This window comes from Caenorhabditis remanei, chromosome II (genome assembly GCF_010183535.1).
Source record: "Caenorhabditis remanei strain PX506 chromosome II, whole genome shotgun sequence".
NCBI classification, from domain to species: Eukaryota; Metazoa; Nematoda; class Chromadorea; order Rhabditida; family Rhabditidae; genus Caenorhabditis; species Caenorhabditis remanei.
The window spans coordinates 18,423,892-18,445,548 of NC_071329.1; the positions used below are offsets into that span (position 1 = coordinate 18,423,892).

At 36.8% G+C, this 21,657-nt stretch overlaps 2 protein-coding genes across 2 annotated transcripts; one reads left to right on the forward strand and one right to left on the reverse strand.

Moving 5' to 3' along the window:
- Positions 1–6,332: 6,332 nt before the first annotated feature.
- Positions 6,333–10,341, reverse strand: GCK72_007831 (uncharacterized protein; the record flags this gene model as incomplete). Its single annotated transcript, XM_003094279.2, has 4 exons — positions 6,333–6,569; positions 8,119–8,285; positions 8,330–8,684; positions 10,126–10,341. 4 exons carry the CDS (start codon positions 10,339–10,341, stop codon positions 6,333–6,335), a joined length of 975 nt encoding a protein of 324 aa, XP_003094327.2.
- Positions 8,382–8,705, forward strand: GCK72_007832 (uncharacterized protein; the record flags this gene model as incomplete). The annotated part of the gene is made up of 1 exon (XM_053726478.1): positions 8,382–8,705. One exon carries the CDS (start codon positions 8,382–8,384, stop codon positions 8,703–8,705), a length of 324 nt encoding a protein of 107 aa, XP_053590672.1.
- Positions 10,342–21,657: the final 11,316 nt, after the last annotated feature.

Sequence of the window (21,657 nt, forward strand, 5' to 3'; positions counted from 1 at the left end):
ATCTCAATTTTAACCTACCAATTATTTTTAGTTCCGTCTTGCCATTTTTATGAATCTAGCTTGATATCCTTGTCTGTCCTCTAACAAATCAAAAACCAATGTCATCAATGAATATGTCGCAACACTTTGGATTTCACACTAAATCCCATTTCAATTGTCCTTTTTTAAATAGAAAATGAAATCTTCTTGGACACGGCGCAATCCGTCAAGTGTCTACACAGTGTATTACACAACTTTTTCTTTTTTTTTATTCATTTGTGAGACTGTGGAATTGGAACACAATAAATATCAATCATTCCCCCTTTTTTTAGTGTGGAAACTGACTTCTCGAAAAGAATAGTGAATGGGTAATTGGCAGGATTCGGTTTGTGTGGAGGAAAAGGGGAAAACAAATTGAGGTAAACGATACTTATGGGGATAGAGAGGTTAAAGGACTAGTTTTCACTTTCAAGTGCATAGAGGTGAATATATGAAAATGTGGAATTATAGGAGAAAAACGAAGTGGCGGGGTTCATTTTTAGGATTTGCCAATGGAGGAGAGAGTTTTATAGAAACATACCTATTTTATCAACAAAAAATTCAAGTTTTTCAATTTTTCAGTTCAAAAATAGCCAGTAAACTACAAAAAACTACTTAAAAACTGCTCAAACCCCATTAAAAACTAATTGTAAAGAAAACCGAATTTTCCAAAAAAGTGGTGGCCGAGTGGTTACGGTAGACTGTGACACAAAAACTACCAGGGTTCGACCCCCACCTATTCTTTTTTCTTTTTTTGCATTTTTATTTTGGACATCTGGACTCTCCGGACACACAGACAGATCCTATAAAGGATAACGGAATAGAGAGTGGAAGCCGAAAAGAAAATGCCGGAATGAGAGGATGAGGGGGTCTAAATGAAGATTTTTGAATCTTCAAAGCAGTAAAATGTTACGAATTTTCTGGAAAATCTGAAATTTATAGTTTTGTACAAGCAGGACGTTTTTCAACCACGGAATTTAGAAACTGGGAGTAGACTGCGAATCGAGACGAACCGAACCGAACCGAGACAGAGTGCGAGACGAATCGGGACAAACCGATTCGAGCCGAAACCGGGAAACCGGGATTTTTGCGAGTTTCGTCTCGCGAAAAGCGACACTCTCGTCATAATTTATATTTTTTGGCTCTTCAAAGCACTAAAATGCTCAAAATTTTCTGGAAATTCAAACAGTTTCATAGTTTCGTTCCATTTTTCAGAACAGGACGTTTTGCAGCCATTTAGAAACCGAATGGTGTGGACATGAGCGATAATTGAGTTGGGAAAAGAAAACATTATTAATTTTAAAATTATTTTATTAAAAGAGAGTTCACTTTTATTACAAAGGACAAAAAATTTACATGTTTCTTTTAAATTTCTCCAATTCCAGCGGTCGTCTATCGTTTTGCCGTTTTCTGTAAAACAAGTTGAGAGTACATAGGCATTTTGAGCTATTCTGGAAATGATGTAAGCACATCCCCCAATGATTTCCAAAGTGTTTGACTAGGGAAGGCCTCCTAGTGACCGTGGAGTTATAGGACGTGGTCTATATCATTGGAAAGCTGAGAAAAAGCTGATTCCAAATATATACTCAGTTTTTGCCCTCGAGGCCTGGTATTCGAGAAAAAAACAAGGTCAAAGTTGGGAAAAACAGTGAATTGTTTTGTAATTTTTTGCAATTGTTGCGTGGCAATATTTTGACATTTTTCCAAACTTTGACCTTGTTTTTCTCGAATACCAGACATCGAGAGCAAAAACTGAGTATATATTTGGAATCAGCGTTTTCTCAGCTTTCCAATGATATAGACCACGTTCCATAACTCCGCGGTCACTCGGAGACCATTCCTAGTGAGTGTTCAAGAGCTGCCTCAATCGGCTTCATACCAAAAAGTGGACAACTACAAACTTGAAGATCTCTGTCTATTCTATACACCCTGTAAATTTCAGGAATATTTGTCGATTTGGGAGCCACGCCCCCTTCTCTATGAAAATGGGTGCCACCCGTTTTTCAATGGTGAATGTATCTCCAGTAAAATAGAAATGCAAATGGCATAGTTTGAACATTTTAATTTACTCACCTATTTGAGGTTTCGAAGATTCGCAGTATTCAATTCTTTGTCCACAATCTTTTTGGCAACAAAAAATGCGTCCATTTTCAATCACAATGCATTTTGTTTCAGATCCTTCTTCATTCTTCATTTCTTCGATAACATTTCTTCTCAAGTCACGTACCGAGAGCGCTTGTCACGTTAGTGTCCAATCTTTCGGATTGTCCACTGGAGAAGTTGTATTTTTAGTGTCCAATTGTCGAATTGTCCACTGTTGATGTCCGTCCGGTAGTTTGAATTTGATGCTCGCCTTAATCAGAAGAGTTCTGATGCCACGCGGGAAGTCTTTCAATTGGTCTGCAAAAATGTTATGTGTCATAATTGTTAGAGAGTGTGGACAGTGCTGGAGTTGCAGCATCTGTCCAGGACAAGAGTTACATCTTCATCTTCCCACACACAAGCAAGAGCTTGTGATAAGAAAGATCAAGATGTCGTGATGTAGAGCGTGGGTGAGGAGGAAATACATTAAAAGATATATATATATTAAAAAGAAGAAAGAATACTCGGAATGAAAGAAAGGTGCTCAGATCGAGCACACTTGGTGAGTGAAATTCAGCTGAAAGTGATCAGCGAGTGCCAGATATCTGATTTTTCAGATTCAAAATCAAAAATCTCAAATTTTTTAATTTTTCGAATAGAAATTCGAAGAAAATTCCGCATAGAGTCAAATTGCAGCCACTTCTTGATTTTCGCCTACTCACAAGCTCCATCCGTGCGGAGCGTTACTCGTGGGATTCATGGGCTCCGATCCATCAATTTCAGCATCTTCGATTTCTGCATCATCAGGTGAGGAGGACCTCAGGTGTCTTCGACTTGATAGTGGTGGACTGGAAATGGGAGGGAATTTTGGGGTGAAAATCTTATTATAGGACAGGGAAATGTCATTTTCGCGGAAAAATTTGGAAAAACCCACATCACTATTCCGAAATTCAAGATTTTTGATAAAAATACGAAATAACATTTTTAATTTTTCAAGTTTTTGTTGACTCACCTCATCTTTGAGCATCGATTTGTAATACGTTCTAATAATAGTAATAAACATTTTAGTACTCAATAATAATCAAAAGAGGCCACTATTCCGGTAAGTAGCCTACGGAAAGAAACATTGAAATGATATAAAAAAGTTGAGAAGAAGCTAAGGGAACGAAGGGGGCGACCTTTGAGAGAGAGAGTGTTATTCTGTGAAGAGACGCAGACTTTTTTCAATGACACAAAGAAGTGAGTCACCGAACGCGTCCTTTTCTAGTGCCGAAACACAGACACTCAAACACTGGGGTGTCGTTGACGCGTTTTCAAAAGATGATGATAGTAGACAAAAATTCAGAAAAAGTTGACCCCAAGCGGGATCGAACCCTGCTACCCATTCTCAAAGCGGTGCACCTTGACCAAGACCTTCTCGTCCAAATTTTTGCTAAAAATGTGGTTTCCGACATGGAAAATTAGGTTTTTAACATCAGAAATCAAAATTTCCGGTTATTTCGATGTAAAAATCACATTTTGACGGTAAAAATGACTGTTTTCTTCAATTTTTGCGAATTTCCAACTTTAAAGGCGCATATCTCCAAAGTGGGCGGAGCAATCAAAAAGTTATCAACAAAAAATTAGAGATCTGGGTTTGATCTACAAAATAAATGTAAGTTTTAAAAAATTGGAGCAAAATAGGGAGCCATGACGGGATCTCAAAGTTAGGAGCCAATCTCAACCGATCTCAGCCAATCTTATCATTCCTACAGTAGTTAAAGGAGCATATCTCAAAAGTGGGCGGAGCTATCGAAAAACTGTAAACTACAAAAATGAAGATCCAGACATGATCTAAAACATAAATATAAATGTAAATTATTGAAAAACATTAAAACACCGTTACGGGCTCTCAAAGCTAGCCATTTTCAACCGCGTTACAGAAATCGGAAAGTTTTCCAAAGTGAACGTTCTGTCGAAAATAAAATACAAATTTTGAAAATGAAATAACATGATTGAAAAGCTGAAATCGCAAGGATTCTGAATCTGTATTCAGTTTTTGTGTAGGTCAAAAATAGATCGAGAAACATCGGTTTTAGGCTAAGGCCCCAAAAAAAAACAATAAACTATTTGAAAAAAATGGAGTACGTTTCATTTGCTCTAAAGATAGGGGAACAATACATTCTGCATGAAGAAAGGACAATTCATTTTCATTTTTCTCATCAGTTTGAATGCCACCGCAAAGCGAATCATAAACGCCGATGATTTTGATATTGGTCCAGAGTCGATGGCACTGTTTCCAATGGAATTTTTCTGGCTTTCTGTAATTTGCTAAATGGATGAAGTGTTGATGGCTGCAATATACATACCTCGGAGAATTCTACAATTTCCTGTTAGTTAAGATTGGTGTTGTAGAAACGAGTGCGTATGGTTTTAGTAGTTGGCTGAAATATTCGAAATAATCACAAAAATCCCTCCCTTTCAAATGAAATTCTCACCTTCCTCGCCGAATCTCTCAATTGTTTCAAACCATCCAGATCCAGTTCCTCAATCATCTTGATGATTCTGAAACGTTCTTCTTTTGCCGGATTCAATTCCAATTCTTCAACAATGGAGCAGTATTCTTCGGAATGATGATCGTTTATAAACCAAAATCTTCCAGGCCCCAAATTTTTGCTAAAAATGAGGTTTCCGACATGAAAAAATCAAAATTCAGATAGTTTTTAACGTCAAAAATGGAATTTTCCGCTGGTTTTGATGTAAAACTCCCAATTTGGCGATAAAAATGAAAAATTTAGCAAATTTCCAACTTTAAAGGCGCCTATCTCAGGTTTTTAACGTCAGAAATCAAAATTTCCGGTTATTTCGATGTAAAAATCACATGACTGTGTTTTCAAAAGCTGTTGAAATCAAACTGAAACTACTTTTGACGCTCAAAATTCTATTTATTTGCTCTCAAATAGTTTGATGTTACCTGATTTTCGGTTCCATTTTGAACGAGTGAGCAGTTGGTTGGATAATTCAGTGCAATGACAATGAAAGAGCTCATCCTTCCTGAAACTTAAAAAAAAAGATGATTGTTTAGATAAAATTACTCAAAAACTTCACATCCAGAGGTTATTTGACATGTAGAATCAAAAAGCAAAAAAAAGTTTTGACCACCACGGGGACCGAACCCCCGACCTGTTGAGTGATAGGCATTCTACCTTGACCACTCGGCCAGATTCAAAAATTTTCGAAAAAATGAGATTTTTGGGGTAAAAATACTCAAAAATGACAGATTTTTAGGTTATTTGACACGTAGAATTCAAGAAAAAATGTGTTTTTCCTACTTACCTCACCTCCGAGAATCCATGTGATAATCATATAATAGTAATATACATTTTATTATTCAATAAAAATCAAAAAGGGCCACTATTCCGGTAAGTAGCCTGGGAAAAGATTCGAAAGTTGAAAAGAACTCTGGGAATGAGTGAGGGGTGACCTTCAAGAGAGAGACTGTGTTATTCTGTGAAGAGACGCAGACAACTTTTTTATGCGTTCATTTTTAATGCCGCGTCAGCGCCGGGGTGACGTTGACGCGTTTATTCAAAAACTGCTCAACTTCAAGGCCCCGTATCTCGCTTTGTTTTTGCGCTACTTAAAATCTGAGAACACTTTCAGAATACTCATAATTTCAGCTTTCTAGTCATATATAATTCTCTTTTAAAAAGTTCATTAGAGCGCATTTGCTCGGCGTAGGACCACCTGGCCCATAGCTCGCTCTTTTGTAAGCCTTGTATCTCGGTCCATTTAGAAGTTAGACGGAATCTAAAAACAGATTCAGAATCCTTATGACTTCAGCTTTTGATTCATATATAATGTGGACATCCGGACATCTCGGAGACCCAGACAGACAGTAGTTCAAATCGGGGTTCTGAAAACCCTGCCCTTTTGGTCACTTGGTCATTTGACCGTCTTAAAACTGTTCCATTTGAAAACTGTGACGTTTTAAAATCATACCGGGAAAATTTTGCCTCTAAAAAAGGAGAAAAAGTAATTTTATTCATGAAAAATTCGAATGATATCGATTTTATGTACTATACACAAATGGAAAGTAATCAATAAATTAAAATATCACAAGATTCCTGAGAGACAGATTGATTGACTATATATAAAGTTTGTGTGGAATAGAAAAACTACACCCGATGGCTATGTAGACATTGCACTTATGAATTAGCTGAGCAGCGACTCATAGTGTGAGATACAGAGAGTCAAGAAGACGTGCTATTACTCGCGAAGCTCGATCGATCTCGATTCGAGCGAGTCATCGCGTTGACGACGGTCGATGTGGGTTTCAGAACGGAACACGCGAAATATTTGAAGGCTGAAGTCATGTCGTAGGAGAAGGCGACGCCGGTGGAGCACTCCGATGAGAAGTGTTGACAGTTCGAGCGACGGATGTCGTAGTTTTCGAGTTCACGTTGCAGGTGTTCCGCGTATTTTACGATCTGCAATGAGTTTTTGATTTGAGATAGGCTGGCGTGACGTTGGCTCGCTTGGAACAAAATTAGAATGGCTGGGGCGCCTTCTGCGCTAGATCGGTTGAGATCGGCTAACTAACTTTGAGATCCCGTCACGGCTTTCGTTTCTAATCAATTCTTTCGAATTTACTTTTATTTTGTAGATTAAACCTAGCCCTATATTTTTCCAGTTTACAACTTTTTGATAGCTCCGCCCACTTTTGAGATATGCGCCTTTAAACTTGGGAATTCGCTAAATTAGTAATTTTCATCGCCAAAATGTGATTTTTATATGAAAATGACCGGAAAATTCTATTTCTGACGTTAAAAACTACTTAAAACTTAATTTTTCATGTCGGAAACCACATTTTTAGCGAAAATTTGGACGAGAAGATCTTGGTGAAGGTGCACCGCTATGAGAATGGGTACCAGGGTTCGATCCTACTTGGGGGTCAATTTTTTTTCAATTTTTTATTTTTTTGTTTTTTTATTTATTTTATCTGGTAGATCAAAACTAGCACTCCATTTTTGTAGTTGACAACTTTTCGATAGCTCCGCCCACTTTTGAGATATGCTCCTTTAAAGATGGAAACCTGAAGCCAGGCGCGCGGAAGAGGGCCTTCCATCTACCCATCTTTAAAGGCACAAATCTCAAAAGTGGGCGGAGCTATGAAAAAGTTGTCAACTACAAAAATAGAGATCTAGATTTGATCTACAACATAGCTATAAAATTAAAGAAAATGAGCTGAAATTGGAGGTGTGCCAAAGATGATCAAGTTTTCTTTGAAAAAATGAGAACATTTTTTTAAATAACATTCTTTGAGTACAAAACCGCATTTTTAAGCGAAAAAAACATAGAAACATAAAAGAATGTGTTTCTTTTAATAAAATGTATTGTGTTGTAGTAATTTTCTTCAAAAATGGGCGGTTTAGGCGGTTAGGAACTTTGAAAATCTGAAATTTTGAAGCTTTTCTCCAAAATTTAGCAATTTTTGGTTAAAAATGCTTATTTCTTGAATAAAAAGACTGGAAAAAACGGAAAATTTCATTTCTGAAGTTGCTTGCACTTAAAAATGCGGTTTTTTAACTGAAAAATGTTCAAAAACTCAATTTTTAATTTAAAAAGTTTACCGACTTCAACACCCCGTCACTAACCCATTTTTGAATATATTTTCAAAAAATTATATTAGTTTTGTAGATCAAAACTAGCACTTCATTTTTGTAGTTGACAACTTTTTGATAGCTCCGCCCACTTTTCAGATATGCGCCTTTAAAGATGCAACTGCGAAGGAGCTGGGGTGTCGGCGGCGCGCGCGCTCTCTCTTTGCTACCAATCTTTAAAGGCGCATATCTCAAAAGTGGGCGGAGCTATCAAAAAGTTGTCAACTACAAAAATGAAGCTCTGGACATGTTCTATACAGTCATATAATTTTAATTTTCAAAAAATTAGTTTTGAGCTCTGTGATGAGCTCTTAAATACAAATAAACTTTTAAAATTTTGATAAAAATTAAAAAAAACAAAAAATTAAACACCAACCTGATCTCCACTCCTACAAATGAGTGGATGTGATGCCCTGAGAATCTTGGGCGGCACATCTGACACCTCGACGAGTGCGTAGACATACTCAAACCACGTATCGTATACAACATGTGCGGATACACCACTGAACACTGCAAGCGCTTCGGCGAGGGATTCGGATTCTTCTGGAAATTAATAATTGGATAATTAGTAGATCAAAAACACTTACGTCCATCACAAACAAAGTGATAAACCATTCCATCGCCCGCATATATTCCCGTATGATAGAATTTCACTCCGGTCACATTGACCTCGCAGAATATCTCGTCGCCCTTCTCCAAATACTTATCCTGATTGTTATGGACCTCCACGGGCACCTCATCCAATTGAATCAGATCTTTGCCCACTTGGAATTGAGATCCAATCGGTGGATCGTCGAAACTGAACATTCCCGGGCGGCCGAGAGCCGTGGTGAGACGATCGATGAGGTCTCGAGATTCTTCGATCGATTGGGAGCCGGTGGACACTTTGAATGGGGGAGAGATGAATGGACGGTTACGCATGTTGGCCGTGATCATGTGCGTCTGGAAATAAAAGAGATTTGAAATCGATTGGCATCTATTGAAATCGAGATATAACGGTTTTAAACTCATCACCGGTTGGCTGGGGCGCCTTCGGCGCAAGATCGGTTGAGATCGGCTAGCTAACTTTGAGATCCCGTCATGCCTTCTATTTTTAATCAATTTTTTCAAATTTACATTTATTTTGTAGATCAAACCTAATTCTCTATTTCTCCAGTTGACAACTTTTTGATAGCTCCGCCCACTTTTGAGATATGCGCCTTTAAAATACTGTAGGGAAGATAAGATTGGTGGAGATCGACTCCTAATTTTGAGATTCCGTCTAGCTAGATGGTTTTGAAACGGGATAGTTTTATTTTGCACCAGTTCTGAAACAACCGGTCTGAAAACGGTTAAACTTCGAAAATCTGAAAATTTTTAAGTTTTTAATCGAAATTTAGCAATTTTTGCTATAAAACGGCTATTTCTTGAAGAAAATGGTTGGAAAAACAGTAAATTTTATTAAAAATAGCAAATTTTTTGATATTTCTAATTTTTGTGTTTAAAATTGCGGTATTTCAACCTAAAGATGTTCAAAAACCCAATTTTTCCTTTTTTTTTTTTGAAGAAATGTTCCACATTTGACACCCTGTCACTAAACCAATTTCAAATCATTTTTTAAAAAGTTTATAAATATATTTTAGATCAAGCCTAAAGCTTTATTTTTGTAGTTGACAACTTTCTGATAGCTCCGCCCACTTTTGAGATATGCGCCTTTAAAGATTGGCTGGGGTGTCGGCTCTGCTATCTTTAAAGGCGCATATCTCAAAAGTAGGCGGAGCTATCAAAAATTTGTCAACTACAAAAACGGAGAACTAGACATGATCTACATAACAAACTTACATATTTTCAAAAATGAGCAAAAACTGGCTCCGTAGCAAGTGCGCCAATTTTCAACAATTGTTTTTTTGAAAATGGTCATTTTTAGTCGATTTTACTGATAAAAACGCAGAAAAATACGTTTCAACCGTCGATTAGTATATATAAAAAGTAAAAACAATAAACATTAACAAAAAAAACATGAAACACACATTTTCTGGTTCTAAACCCCCTTCTTAACGCTCCTACCAATCTCAAGTAAGGACGCGCCAAGGGCGCGCCAGACGAGGAATTGCGCGTCTTTAAAGGCGCATATCTCTATAGTGGGCGGAGCTATCAAAAAACAGTCAACCGCAAAAATGGAGAGCTAGGTTTGATCTACAAAATAAATGTAAATTTAAAAAAATTGATTGAAAACGGAAGTCATGACGGGATCTCAAAGTTAGGAGCCGATCTTAACCGATCTCAAATCAAGATTTAGTTATCTGGACATTTTTATTCTAAAAATAACCAAATTTTCTATGTATTTTTATAGAGTTTGTCATTTTTATTGATATTTTTTTCATTTTCATGACATATCACCTACCGTATACCCTCCGAACATCTTCTTCCTCACAACCAACACATAGTGTTGTCCGAGAGCCGTCACACCGAGCCGCGAGAATATCGACGTGTCGCCAAACTCATTGCGTACCGACGCCATCAGAAGGATTCGCACGTTGTCGTCGGCTTTTCCGAATCCGCCGATCGATGAGGACGACGGTTGGATGCATGTGGGTGTAGTGGATGTTGTTGGCGGCATTTATCTGGAAAAATTCATTTTTGTTGGAAGAATCGGGAAAATTGGGAGAAGAAGAATGAAGCGGAAGACGCAAGGATTCATAATCCGTTTTCAAATTTCATCTACGACAGAAGTGAAGTGAGATACAAGGGAAAACGGAAAAAAAACGAATGAGCAGTTTAGAAAATGGTAGAACGCCTAGTTTGATCTACAAATCGAAATTGGAGGCAAAAAGTTTGATCTTTTTTTTCAAAATTTTTTTAATTGTCAAGTCTAGAAAGCCATTTTCAGATAACTTAAGAATAAGTGAGGTACAGTACTACCTGATAGATCAAATTCCTATGTATATCTACAGTATCCCTACAGTAAGGTAAAGTTGTGGAATTTGAAATTTCACAAAAAAAACTTCAGAACTTTTTTTTTTGAAAATTCGTGAGCGTCTTATTCTTGGATTTTTATAAGCCTCAACCCAAACCGGAAGTACGGTAGGGCGCATAAGTTGTAGGTCACAAACTGATTGTGTGTGTGGCTGGAACGAATGTTTGTTTTGTGAAAAGAGAATATGAAATTGGAAAATAAAAGTGAGAGGGGAGGGGAGGAAATGGAAACAATCCGGTGTGTGTGTGTGGTGGTTTTATGTTTTTGGAATAGTTTTGGGCGAGGAAAAGATGAAACGCGTTTTTTTTTTTCTTCGTTTTATTTCACTACCGAATCGTTTCATATAGGTTTAGAGGGGATTACAAAGCAAGCATACTTAGAAGGCAGTTCTAATAGCGAAAATCCACTTGTTATAGCTTGAAAACTGCAAAAAACCACTTCCAAACCGCTCGAAACCCCTTAAAAACTGAAAATGAGTGATTTTCCAAAAAAGTGTTGGCCGAGTGGTTAAGGTAGACTGTGACATAAAAACTACCAGGGTTCGACTCCCCACTGCGGTCAATTCTTTTTTTTCTTTTTTTGCATTTTTATTCCGGACATCCGGACACTCCGGACACACAGACAGACAACTTACGGGTCTCAAGACTAACTTTTTTTTGAAAAACCCTCAAAAAAGGTGAAAAGAATGAAAAAGTTTGGGTGCTCTCCTGGCGCCCTCTATCTAATTGAATATTCTATTACTTCTTCTCCTTTTTTCTTTTCCCAGAGCACCAAAAAATTGTGTGCTCCGTGAGCACAAGAAAAAGAGGAAATTAGAAAAAATGGGGGGGGGGGGGGCAATATATTGAAATTGATGAGTAAGGGGACCAATGTTTGGACTACTCCGCAAGATGAAATTGATGAAAAATGAGACGGAGAGAGAAGATTTTTAATGAAAAATGTGAAATGAAAAAAAATTTGCGAAAATAGTAGTTTATAGTTTCAAAGATTGTTTGAAATTGGTTGAAATCGGCTGACTGACTTTGAGATCCCCTCACGGCACCCTATTGAACCGAAAATTTTTAATTTTACATTTATTTTGTAGATCAAAACCAGAGCTCCATTTTTGTAGTTTACAATTTTTCGATAGCTCCGCCCACTTTTGAGATATGCGCTTTTAAAGATGGCAGAGCCGCCCATCTTTAAAGGAGCATATTTCAAAAGTGGGCGGAGCTATCGAAAAATTGTAAACTACAAAAATGGAGCTCTGGTTTTGATCTACAAAAAACATGTGAATTCAAAAAAATAGGCTGAAATTGATTTAGTAACGGGAAGTTAAAGTTTCAAATCTATTTTTTTATGAAAAACTTGGTTTTTGAACATTTTTCTGCTGGAAAACCGCATTTTTAAACACAAAGAACTCAATAAACATCGAAAAATATGTTATTTTTAATAAAATTTACCGTTTTTGATCAAAAATTGATAAAATTTCGAGAAAAATAATGAAAAACACTTAAAACTGCCTGTTCGGCCGAACTGGGTTTTTGCTAAAAATGTGGTTTCCGACAGGGAAAATCAGGTTTTAAACAGTTTTTAACGTCCGAAATGGATTTTTTCCGGTTATTTTGATGTAAATATTACATTTTGGCGTAAAAAATGACTAATTTAGCAAAAATCCAACTTTAAAGTCGCATATCACAAAAAAGGCGGAGATGTTGTTATTAATTGGTGTATAGGTCATTTCAAAGATGCTGATTTTAAAAATCGCAGTTATTTTTAGTAAAAATCAAGAAAAATTCCGGATATTTCGGGTTGAAACTTTCAAGGCTGTTTAACTAAAAACTCGGGGTTTTCCTCGCACATCCTTAAAGGCTCGCGCATCCTCAAAGGCGCATATCTCTATAGTGGGCGGAGCTATTAAAAAGTTGTCAACTACAAAAATAGAGAGCTAGGTCTGATCTACAAAATGCATGTAATTTTAAAAAAATATGTTGAAAATGGAAGCCATGACGGGATCTCAAAGTTAGGTAGCCGATTTTAACCGATCTTAAACAATCTCAACCGATCTCAAATCAACTTGAAAATTTGAAAAAAAAAATAGTGCAATTATCATTTTACACCTCAAATATTGTGCTCTGGTCTTTGCTAACCTCCGCCCGGGGGGAGACTCCTAATCCGATTATCACCCTGTATTGACCATACTTAGAGCTGGAACACCCCCCTACAAATCGTGACCACTATGTACAAATACACATGCTCTCTCCTAACTCCAACTATATAGTACTACATAGCATGATAGAAAAATATGAATGATGATAAAAACGGACGGCGGTGTTGTACAACAATATATAGTACGGAAAGGGAGGGTATGACAAAGCGAATGGAAAAGATAGTGGGTGGGAATGGAAAAGAAGGAAATGTTTGTACGGTGCAGCAAGGGGAGAATTTTTTGAAGAAAAGAAAGAGATGAATCATCTCTTCATATGTATATGCTTATAATAATATTCTCTGTTGGAAGACGGCCGGGGAATAGACTGACAGAAAAAGAAAGAAAAAGGAGAAGACCTTTTGTATAAACTGAGATTGTCATCTTCTGGGTTTGAAAGAAGGAGATGGAAGAGATTTGAAGCTGGAAACTGTAAAATGCAGCAAACGCGCTCAACCGAACTCCATAAGATATATTTGGTTATATGACTGAAAAGCTGAATTCATGAGGATTCTAAACTCGTTTTCAGATTTTGTTTAGGTCAAAAACTGACAGAATCCCATTGATTTTTAGAAGGTTAACTTGAAAACAGTGTCCTGGAATTGGACGACTCTCTGTCTGTGTGTCCGATGTGTCCAGATGTCCAAATTATATATGATTTTATAACTAAATTCATGAGGATTCTCAATCTGTTTTTAGATTTTGTTTTGATTGAAAATGAAGCAAGATACAACATTTTTCGTTTTGGAGGCTCTCAAAAAATTCAAGTCTCTAAATTAAAACCGTTCTATCTTGGTTCATTTTCAACCAAAACAAATTCTGACAACAGATTCAGAATAGTCATAATTTAAGCTATGTATTCATATATAATATGGACATCCGGACGTCTCGGACACACAGACATACACTTTAACTAACAAATCTTTAAAGGCGCATATCTCAAAAGTGGGCGGGGCTATGAAAACGTTGTCAACTACGAAAATAAATAATTGGTTTTGATCTACAAAATAAATGTATATGTTTAAAAATTGAGCAAAAACTGGCTCCGTGACAACAGCTCATCTCACTATCAGTGGAGCTGGTAAAAACGTGTGTCAAAACACCGGAAATATGTTTTCACCGTCAATTATTACAAATGAAAGTTAAAAATAGGGATTTTTATTAAAGTTTGGTTTTAAACCGTCTAATTTCTTAACCAGAGACTTCATAAACCTCTTCTAAACGCTGCTAGCGATCTCAAGTACCGACGCGCCCAAAGGCGCGCCAGAATTTTTTCTCTAGCTGTTTTCTAACTAAAAATAGCCAAATTTTCTACATATTTTTATACAAAATTGTACTGCGACGCATTCGGTGACTCAACAGTAAAAATGAAAGAAAAAATGAGGCCCCGCCCCTCGCTCCCTTATAAGCGTTCTTGTCAACTTTTTATATCAGTTTAATGTTTCTTCCCAAGGCCACTTACCGGAATAGTGGCCCCCGTCTCTTTTTGATTTTTATTGAATACTAGAATTTATATTATTACTATTATCATATTCATGGTTTTGACTCTACGAGGTAAGGGAAACTGAACATCTTGAAACAATTCTAAAAAGTACCTTTCACTATAGTATATTCCGTTCATTTTTACAAATTCATGATTCAATTAAGGACTGTGAATGGTTGCGTACGTTTGCACGGTTGCTAAGCTGCATTGAGCTTGTGCCACTTGGGAACACAACGGAAATAATTGAAAAAGAGGTTCAGGTTAATATTTAAGATGTGTATTTTTAAGAAAGAAACATTTTAAAATTTTCAGGTTTTATATAGTTTGTTATTCATATTCAATGCCTTATAATAATTCTCATGCTTATTCTACTGCCTTCATATTTTTTTGGTAAATAAAACTCGAACTTATTCTGAATTCGATACACTGTGCTGCAGCGTCAAGCCCTTTAAAAATGTCTAACTACTGATTGAAGTATAAAGAATCTGAAAAAATCTATGTATATAGCAACACATCTCCTTCTGGTTTCAGCATCCAGTATCATAGTGGTCCATGGCTTTACAGTAAGCCTACAGTAAGCCTACAGTAACCCTACTGTACCGCAATCCTAAAAAACAGAATAAAGTGTCCGTATATCTACCTAGGTTGAAGACAAACACTGATTTTTGAACAGCTACTCTGAAAATGTGGTGCTGTCGATCTCAGTCTGTCTGTGTGTCCGAATTGTCTGGTTGTCCACATTTCTATCACCAAAAAGCTGATTTTATGAGAATTCTGAACCTGTTTTCAGATTTTTTTTTGGTTGAAAATGAAGCGAGACACAGCGATTTTCGTTTTGGAGGAAAATTTCTCTCAGAAAATCCGAATTTTAAACTAAAACCGTTGTATCTCCCTTCGTTTTGCTCCAACAGAAAATTTAAAAACAGACTCAGAATCCTCATAATTTCAGCTTTTCAATCATGCATAATTTGGACATTCGGACATACAGACAGACCGACAGACATTGAATTTGCTTAATTCAATGTTCACTGCAAGGAAGCTCCGCCTTTTTTTGATAGAAAGTAGGCGGAGGCAAGTTAAAATTACACGAAAATTCCAGATTCTAAATCTGGAGAATTTTATTAAAAATTGTGATTTATTCAGGAAAAATTCAAAATTTTTCTAGAATTTCAGATTCTCTATGTATTCTAGATCTGAAAGCCATCATTTTCAGTACCAGACAAAAGTGGGCGTGGTTTCCACATGGCACTAAAAATACATACTTCCTGCAATATCTATCTAGGCACCTGAAAATGATTCTAAGTTCTAAAATTGCAGTTTTCAATTAGAAAATGCAGGTGACAATCCAAGAATCTAATAATCTCAGAAACCGTGGAAATAATTGAGTTTGAGGAAGCAGAGAGTCAAAAAAACCGAAAAAAAAACGAAAAAAAAGACGAGGAATTCAAATAACAAAGACACAAATTTTGTGTACATTTCAACAACTGAATGGAGGAGACAATAGAAGGGGGGGGGGGGGTCTCCGAGTAGAGGGTATTTTTTAAAAAACTAGTCACCTCACCTACTCCAATTATATAAAAAAACTACACAGAATATTCTGACTAAGCTTCTGAATTCTGAATCCTCCCCCCCCCCATGCTTCTGATGTTCAGTCAGTCAACTGAAATCATCTGAATCCGATACCCACAATATACATACCCATGACGAATGTGTAGTCATGAGAAACAATGGGAAAACTTTTGAGAAAAAAGAAAACAACTGATCAGAGAGATCGAAAAATCAAAAATGAAGTTGAAATTCTTATGGAGTGTCTGTCTAAGTGCCTAAGGTGTCCGGATGTCTAAGATTTATATGATTAGGAAGCTAATATTATGAGGATTCTGAATCAGGTTTCAAATTTTATGTGGGAGCAAAATGAACCGAGATACAAGGCTGATAAGGGAGTGATTAGGTGTCCTAGTTTCGTATTGAAGAAAATGGACTTTTTCTGAGCAAATCTTATATGGCCAAAAAGCTGAAATTATAAGGATTTCGAATATGTTTTCAGATTTTATGTAGCTCAAAAACTGACCGAGATACAGCAGTTTTTAATTGAGACCATTTTTAGAAAAAGTCAGCAAAAAACTATACAAGGGATGTATCTCGGCCCATTTTTGACCTATACAAAATCTAAAAACAGATTCAGAATCTTCATCACTTTAGCTATTCAGTCATGTACAATTTGGACATCTGGACACCAGGGACACACAGACAGACACACAGACATACAACCATGAAAATCTGCTGATAAATTATTATTTTTTGGGTAAAAATGAGCCCAAAATCGTTCTGGGTATTTTTGAAATTTCTGAATTCAAATTGTGGTAAAAAATTAGAGAAAAAGGGCTTCAAGAGTTCAAAAAACCGACGCTCGACTATAAAAAACGGAAATTAGACAGGAAACTGAAAAATACGTTGTCAAAAGTTGATATAGACGATAAAACTGAAAAAAATACGTCAGTTTTTAGCAGAACACAACAAAAAAGAAAAATATTAATTGAAAATTTTTGAAAAATTCGGACAAATTACTTCAAAGATGTTGAAATTCGGTTTCACACCGGAATCTTGAAAAAATTCGATAAAAACAAAGACTATACTTAAGAACACAGAAAAATGCAATGATTTTAGCATGAAAATGCTCAAAATCCACTATAAACCCCCTAAAAACTGAGTTTTTAGTCAAAAACTCGATTTCCCGAAAAAAGTGGTGGCCGAGTGGTTAAGGTAGACTGTGGCACAAAAACTACCGGGGTTCGACCCCCACCCGTGTCAATTCTTTTTTTGCATTCTTATTACGGGTTTCTGGTGAGAAATAGAAAGATTTTAAGCCTTAAAATCCTTGTTTTAACTAAATTTTCTCCAAGAAAACCACCTAATTCGATAATTTGAAGGCCACAAAAGTGGGAACTGAATGTAAGAAAAGAAAAAAGTTGGTTGGTAGAAAAAAAGAATACCCTCACAATTAGTCGGGTGGCAGCAGTCGGAAAATGAGGAAACAGTATGAGGTACACAGAGTAGACGTCCGTCCTCTCCAAGGGGGGTCACATTCATAGAGAGAGAGAGAGAGAGAGAGACACAGACAGGTAGAGAGAGACACAGAAATCTGCCTAATATAGGCAAACGGGTGGAAAGGGGAAACAAAACAATCCCTTGAGCGAGAGAGAGAGTATAGAGAATGGAGAGACGCAGAGAAAACAGAGAAGAGACAGAAACTGTGCGGGAAAAGGGTTGCGGAAGAGTGGGTTGGCAACAGGAAATGCGCGCGCGGAGAGAGCGAGAGAGTATGGAAATCGAGGAGGGTGTTAGAGAAAGAGAGGAATAGGTATATAGGCAGACAGCTGATCCGCCCGTTTTGGTATGTATTTATGAGATGGTATCTCTATGGCGGGCGTGAGAGTGTTCTAGAAGATTATAATCAAAAAGTGAAAATTTTCAATTTTTAAGGTCGAAAATAGCTTGTCAACTACAAAAAATACTTAAAAACCGCTCAAAAACCCATGAAAACAAATTTTCCGATTTTCCAAAAAAAGTGGTGGCCGAGTGGTTAAGGTAGACTGTGACACAAAAACTACCGGGGTTCGACCCCCCACCCGGGGCCAATTGCTTTTTTTCTTTTTTGCATTCCTGTTTAGGACATCTGGACACACAGACAGATCCGTTTTGGTACATATTTGTGAGATGGTATCTCTATGGCCGGGGTGAGAATGTTCTACAAGATATCGGGAGAGACGGCGGAAGCCGAAAAGGAAGAAGACAGGTGTCATTTGTTATTTATGAGGTCAAAATGTTAGATTTATTGGTTTCATGTGATTTTATTGGGAATATGCAATTTTCTGAGATAAAATTTGAAAACAGATTCAAAATTCTTATAATGCCAGCTTTAAGCTGATATATAACGTGGACATCTAGACAAACCGGACACACAGACAGACAGTTTTCCAATTCCAGGACACCGTTTCCAGGTAACAATTCTAAAAATCAATGTTACTCAGTTTTTGTCTTACGAATATTCTAAAAACAGATTCAAAATTTTCATAATTTCCTACAGTACTACCGTAACCTGGAGCCCGAGTCCAAAACGTTTTGTTTTTAGGCTATACCATGCATACAGGTCCTATGTTTGAGTCATACAGAGAATGTGTCATATATTGTAGACATCCGGACATTGCGGACACAGGCAGACAGACGTTATCCCCCAGAAACTCCCCTGAGGTTAGTTATGAGGAAAACAAGTATAATATGAACTTTTTCGAATAAAAAACAATTATTAGAGTATCACAATAATAAGAAACTAGAACGTGGGGTTTTTAGGGAAACGTCACCCCCCCCCCGCATATGTGCTCACAAATAAAGATTGAAACTACTCAGGGGGCTCTACTCTGTCCGCGTGGCTATGGCAACATGAAGGAGACTCGTGAAGTGGAAGGAGAGGAAACCACCCAATTTCCTGGGTATTCAAGTTTTTTTTTTGAGGCGCATGAGAATAGAAATACGGAGGTTGAATTGGTAAGAAATGAAGTGAAGTTGGAAATTGGAAAGGTCCAAACTTCAAACCGTTCTATCTTCGTTCACTTTTGATCTACTCAAAATTTGAGTACAGACTCAGAATCCTTATAATTTCAGCTATCCATTCATATATAATTTTTTCTTAATTAAGTATGTCTGTCTGTCTGTGTGTCCGGGGTGTCCGGATGTCCGGGGTGTCCGGACGTACACATTATATATGACTAGAAAGCTGAAATTATGAAAATTTTGAATCAAGTTTCAAATTATGTGTAGGTCAGATATGAACTGAGTTATGAGGATTTTAAATCCTTCAAATTTAGTTAATTTAGAAGCTAGACGGATTCTGAAAACAGATTCAGAATCCTTATAAACATTAAAAAATTATGAATTTTTGCAATAATCGAATACCAAAAATATTGATTTTGAGTTTTTCGGGAGAAAATCGTTATAAAACTGTGATCTTCTACACGAGAACTATGAAAATTGCATTCCAAAACCATAAGCAACCTTTTTCTCGCCGAAAATTACTTGTTTTAATCGTTTTCAGACAGTTTCTGTGTGAAAAACTGTGAAAAAAGCCATTTTTAGCTTCTGAAAGAAGTTTAGACAGTTTCGACTCTCAAATAAAGCTTTTACGGTAAAAATCATTAAAAGCCCCATTTTTTGGTCAAAAAGCACCCATTTAAACGGTTTTAGGATATTGAAAAACGTTAAAAAATGTTATTTTTGATTAAGAAAAGCGACTACATTTAATGATATCGACATTCTATGAAAGCCAAGAAAATTAGGTCGTATGACTTCCGCGACCATACCAATTAGTATGCGACGTACTTTTACATTAAAAATTCGAAAATAAGTGATAAAAAGTGTAACGATGATAACGAAAAGAGTTGAGTGAGAGGGAAATTGAGTGATATCAAATCAATGGGGGGGACTGAGGTTGGTTGGGGCGGTGTTGAATTAACAAACGGTTGGAGGGAGACAGGGAGAAATAGTGTGGAATTGAGAGAGATTTAGACAGTCAGAGACACAGAGAATTGAACAACAACAAACGTGAAGAATCGTTCTTCTGTTTGCATAGTCTTATGGTGGGTTGGCTGGAGGAGGAGGAATAAGACGGAGAGGGGGGGGGGGATCAGGTTTATACGCTTCAAGTTTTGGAACGACGGTTTAGAACTGACTATGAGACGTTTTGAAACGAGTGAAAAAATTTCATTCGTTCATAGTTTTCCTCATTTTTTCACCAGCCTCAAATTGAGTTTCTATGGATTTTGGTCTGTCTGTGTGTCCGATGTGTCCGGATGTCCAAAATAGAGATGCAAAAAAAGAAAAAAAAGAATTGGCCGGGGTGGGGGTCGAACCCTGGTAGTTTTTGTGTCACTGTCTACCTTAACCACTCGGCCACCACTTTTTTTGGAAAATTGGAAAATCAGGTGTTTGACCGAAATTTTCAGTTTTTAAGGGGTTTTAAGCGGTTTGTAAGCTATTAAACCTCATTTTTCACACTTTTTCAACTTTTTATCTAAAAACAGTGTCTGTCTGTGTTTCCGAGGTGTCCGGATGGCTATGATAGATTAAAAATGACAGTTTTCAACGTTTTCCAATAGCCTAAAACCGTTAAAAATCATATAAAACTGTGCTTTTTGACATAGAAATGAGGTTTTCATTGATTTTTGAGTTCAGAATAGTGATTTTTCACTTTTCTTTTCTTGAAACGAGTAAAAACTGTAAAAACGGACTTTTGAGCCTGAAAATTTAGTTTTTACACCTTTTTTCGGCGTTTACATGTCAAAATCTGGTTTTTTGGTAGTTGAATTGTCTTGGAAAACAGAAATCTTGAAACTGAGACGTATCGCAACCGAGACGTTTTGAAACCATTTTGAGAGACGGATGATAGCGATGATAGCGATGATAACAGAAAAAAAAAAAATAACTGAAGACTGAGGACACTGGGTTACCAAACGTCTCAGTTTTAAAACGTCGTCCGGTTTTCAAATGTCTTTTTTTAGAATTGGCAATGTTTTGAAACCGAAAGAACGTTAACATCATTACGTGAGCATTTTCTGCCATTCTTAATAAGCGTCGTCACGTTTTTATTCTTATTTAAGCTTCTGAGATTAGGAATAACTAGTTTTTATATGTATATTATTAATAAAGAAGAAACGAAGAATACTTTTTTGCAAAGGAGATGATTTTTGTTGAATGAAACAATGATTTTATTTGAAAGAATAGATCGAGGAATCTAAAGTCATTCGACCTAATTTTTTGTATTTTATTCAAATTTCGATCATATTATGCTGTGAAAATGTATGCAAGGTGTGAAAGTCGCTTTACTAAACTAAAAATGACATCTTTTACCATTTTTCAATTAGAAAAACTGCATAAAACCGTCAAAAATCATATAAAACAGTTCTCGGATCCAATTTCTTTGTCTTATTACTGTTTCTTCTTTTCGTTTTCCCCACTTTCCCAGTTTCCCGCCCATTTTTTTTGACCCGCCGAGAAATGATTTGCAAAACGGAATCGCCCCTTCCCCCCACTCAACTGAATGACTACTATTCTTTCTCTTTTGTGTCTTTTTTCCGAATTGAATTGTTGAATTGAGAACTTCGCGCGGGCGGTTTCATGCGCAGATGAGTGGAAAACGAGGAGGATTGTATAGTAGAAGTACTGGGTACATTCTATTATAGACCCCCGTAAGATTAGGTTATACACCCCCCTGGGTAAACGTTGGAATACACCCCCC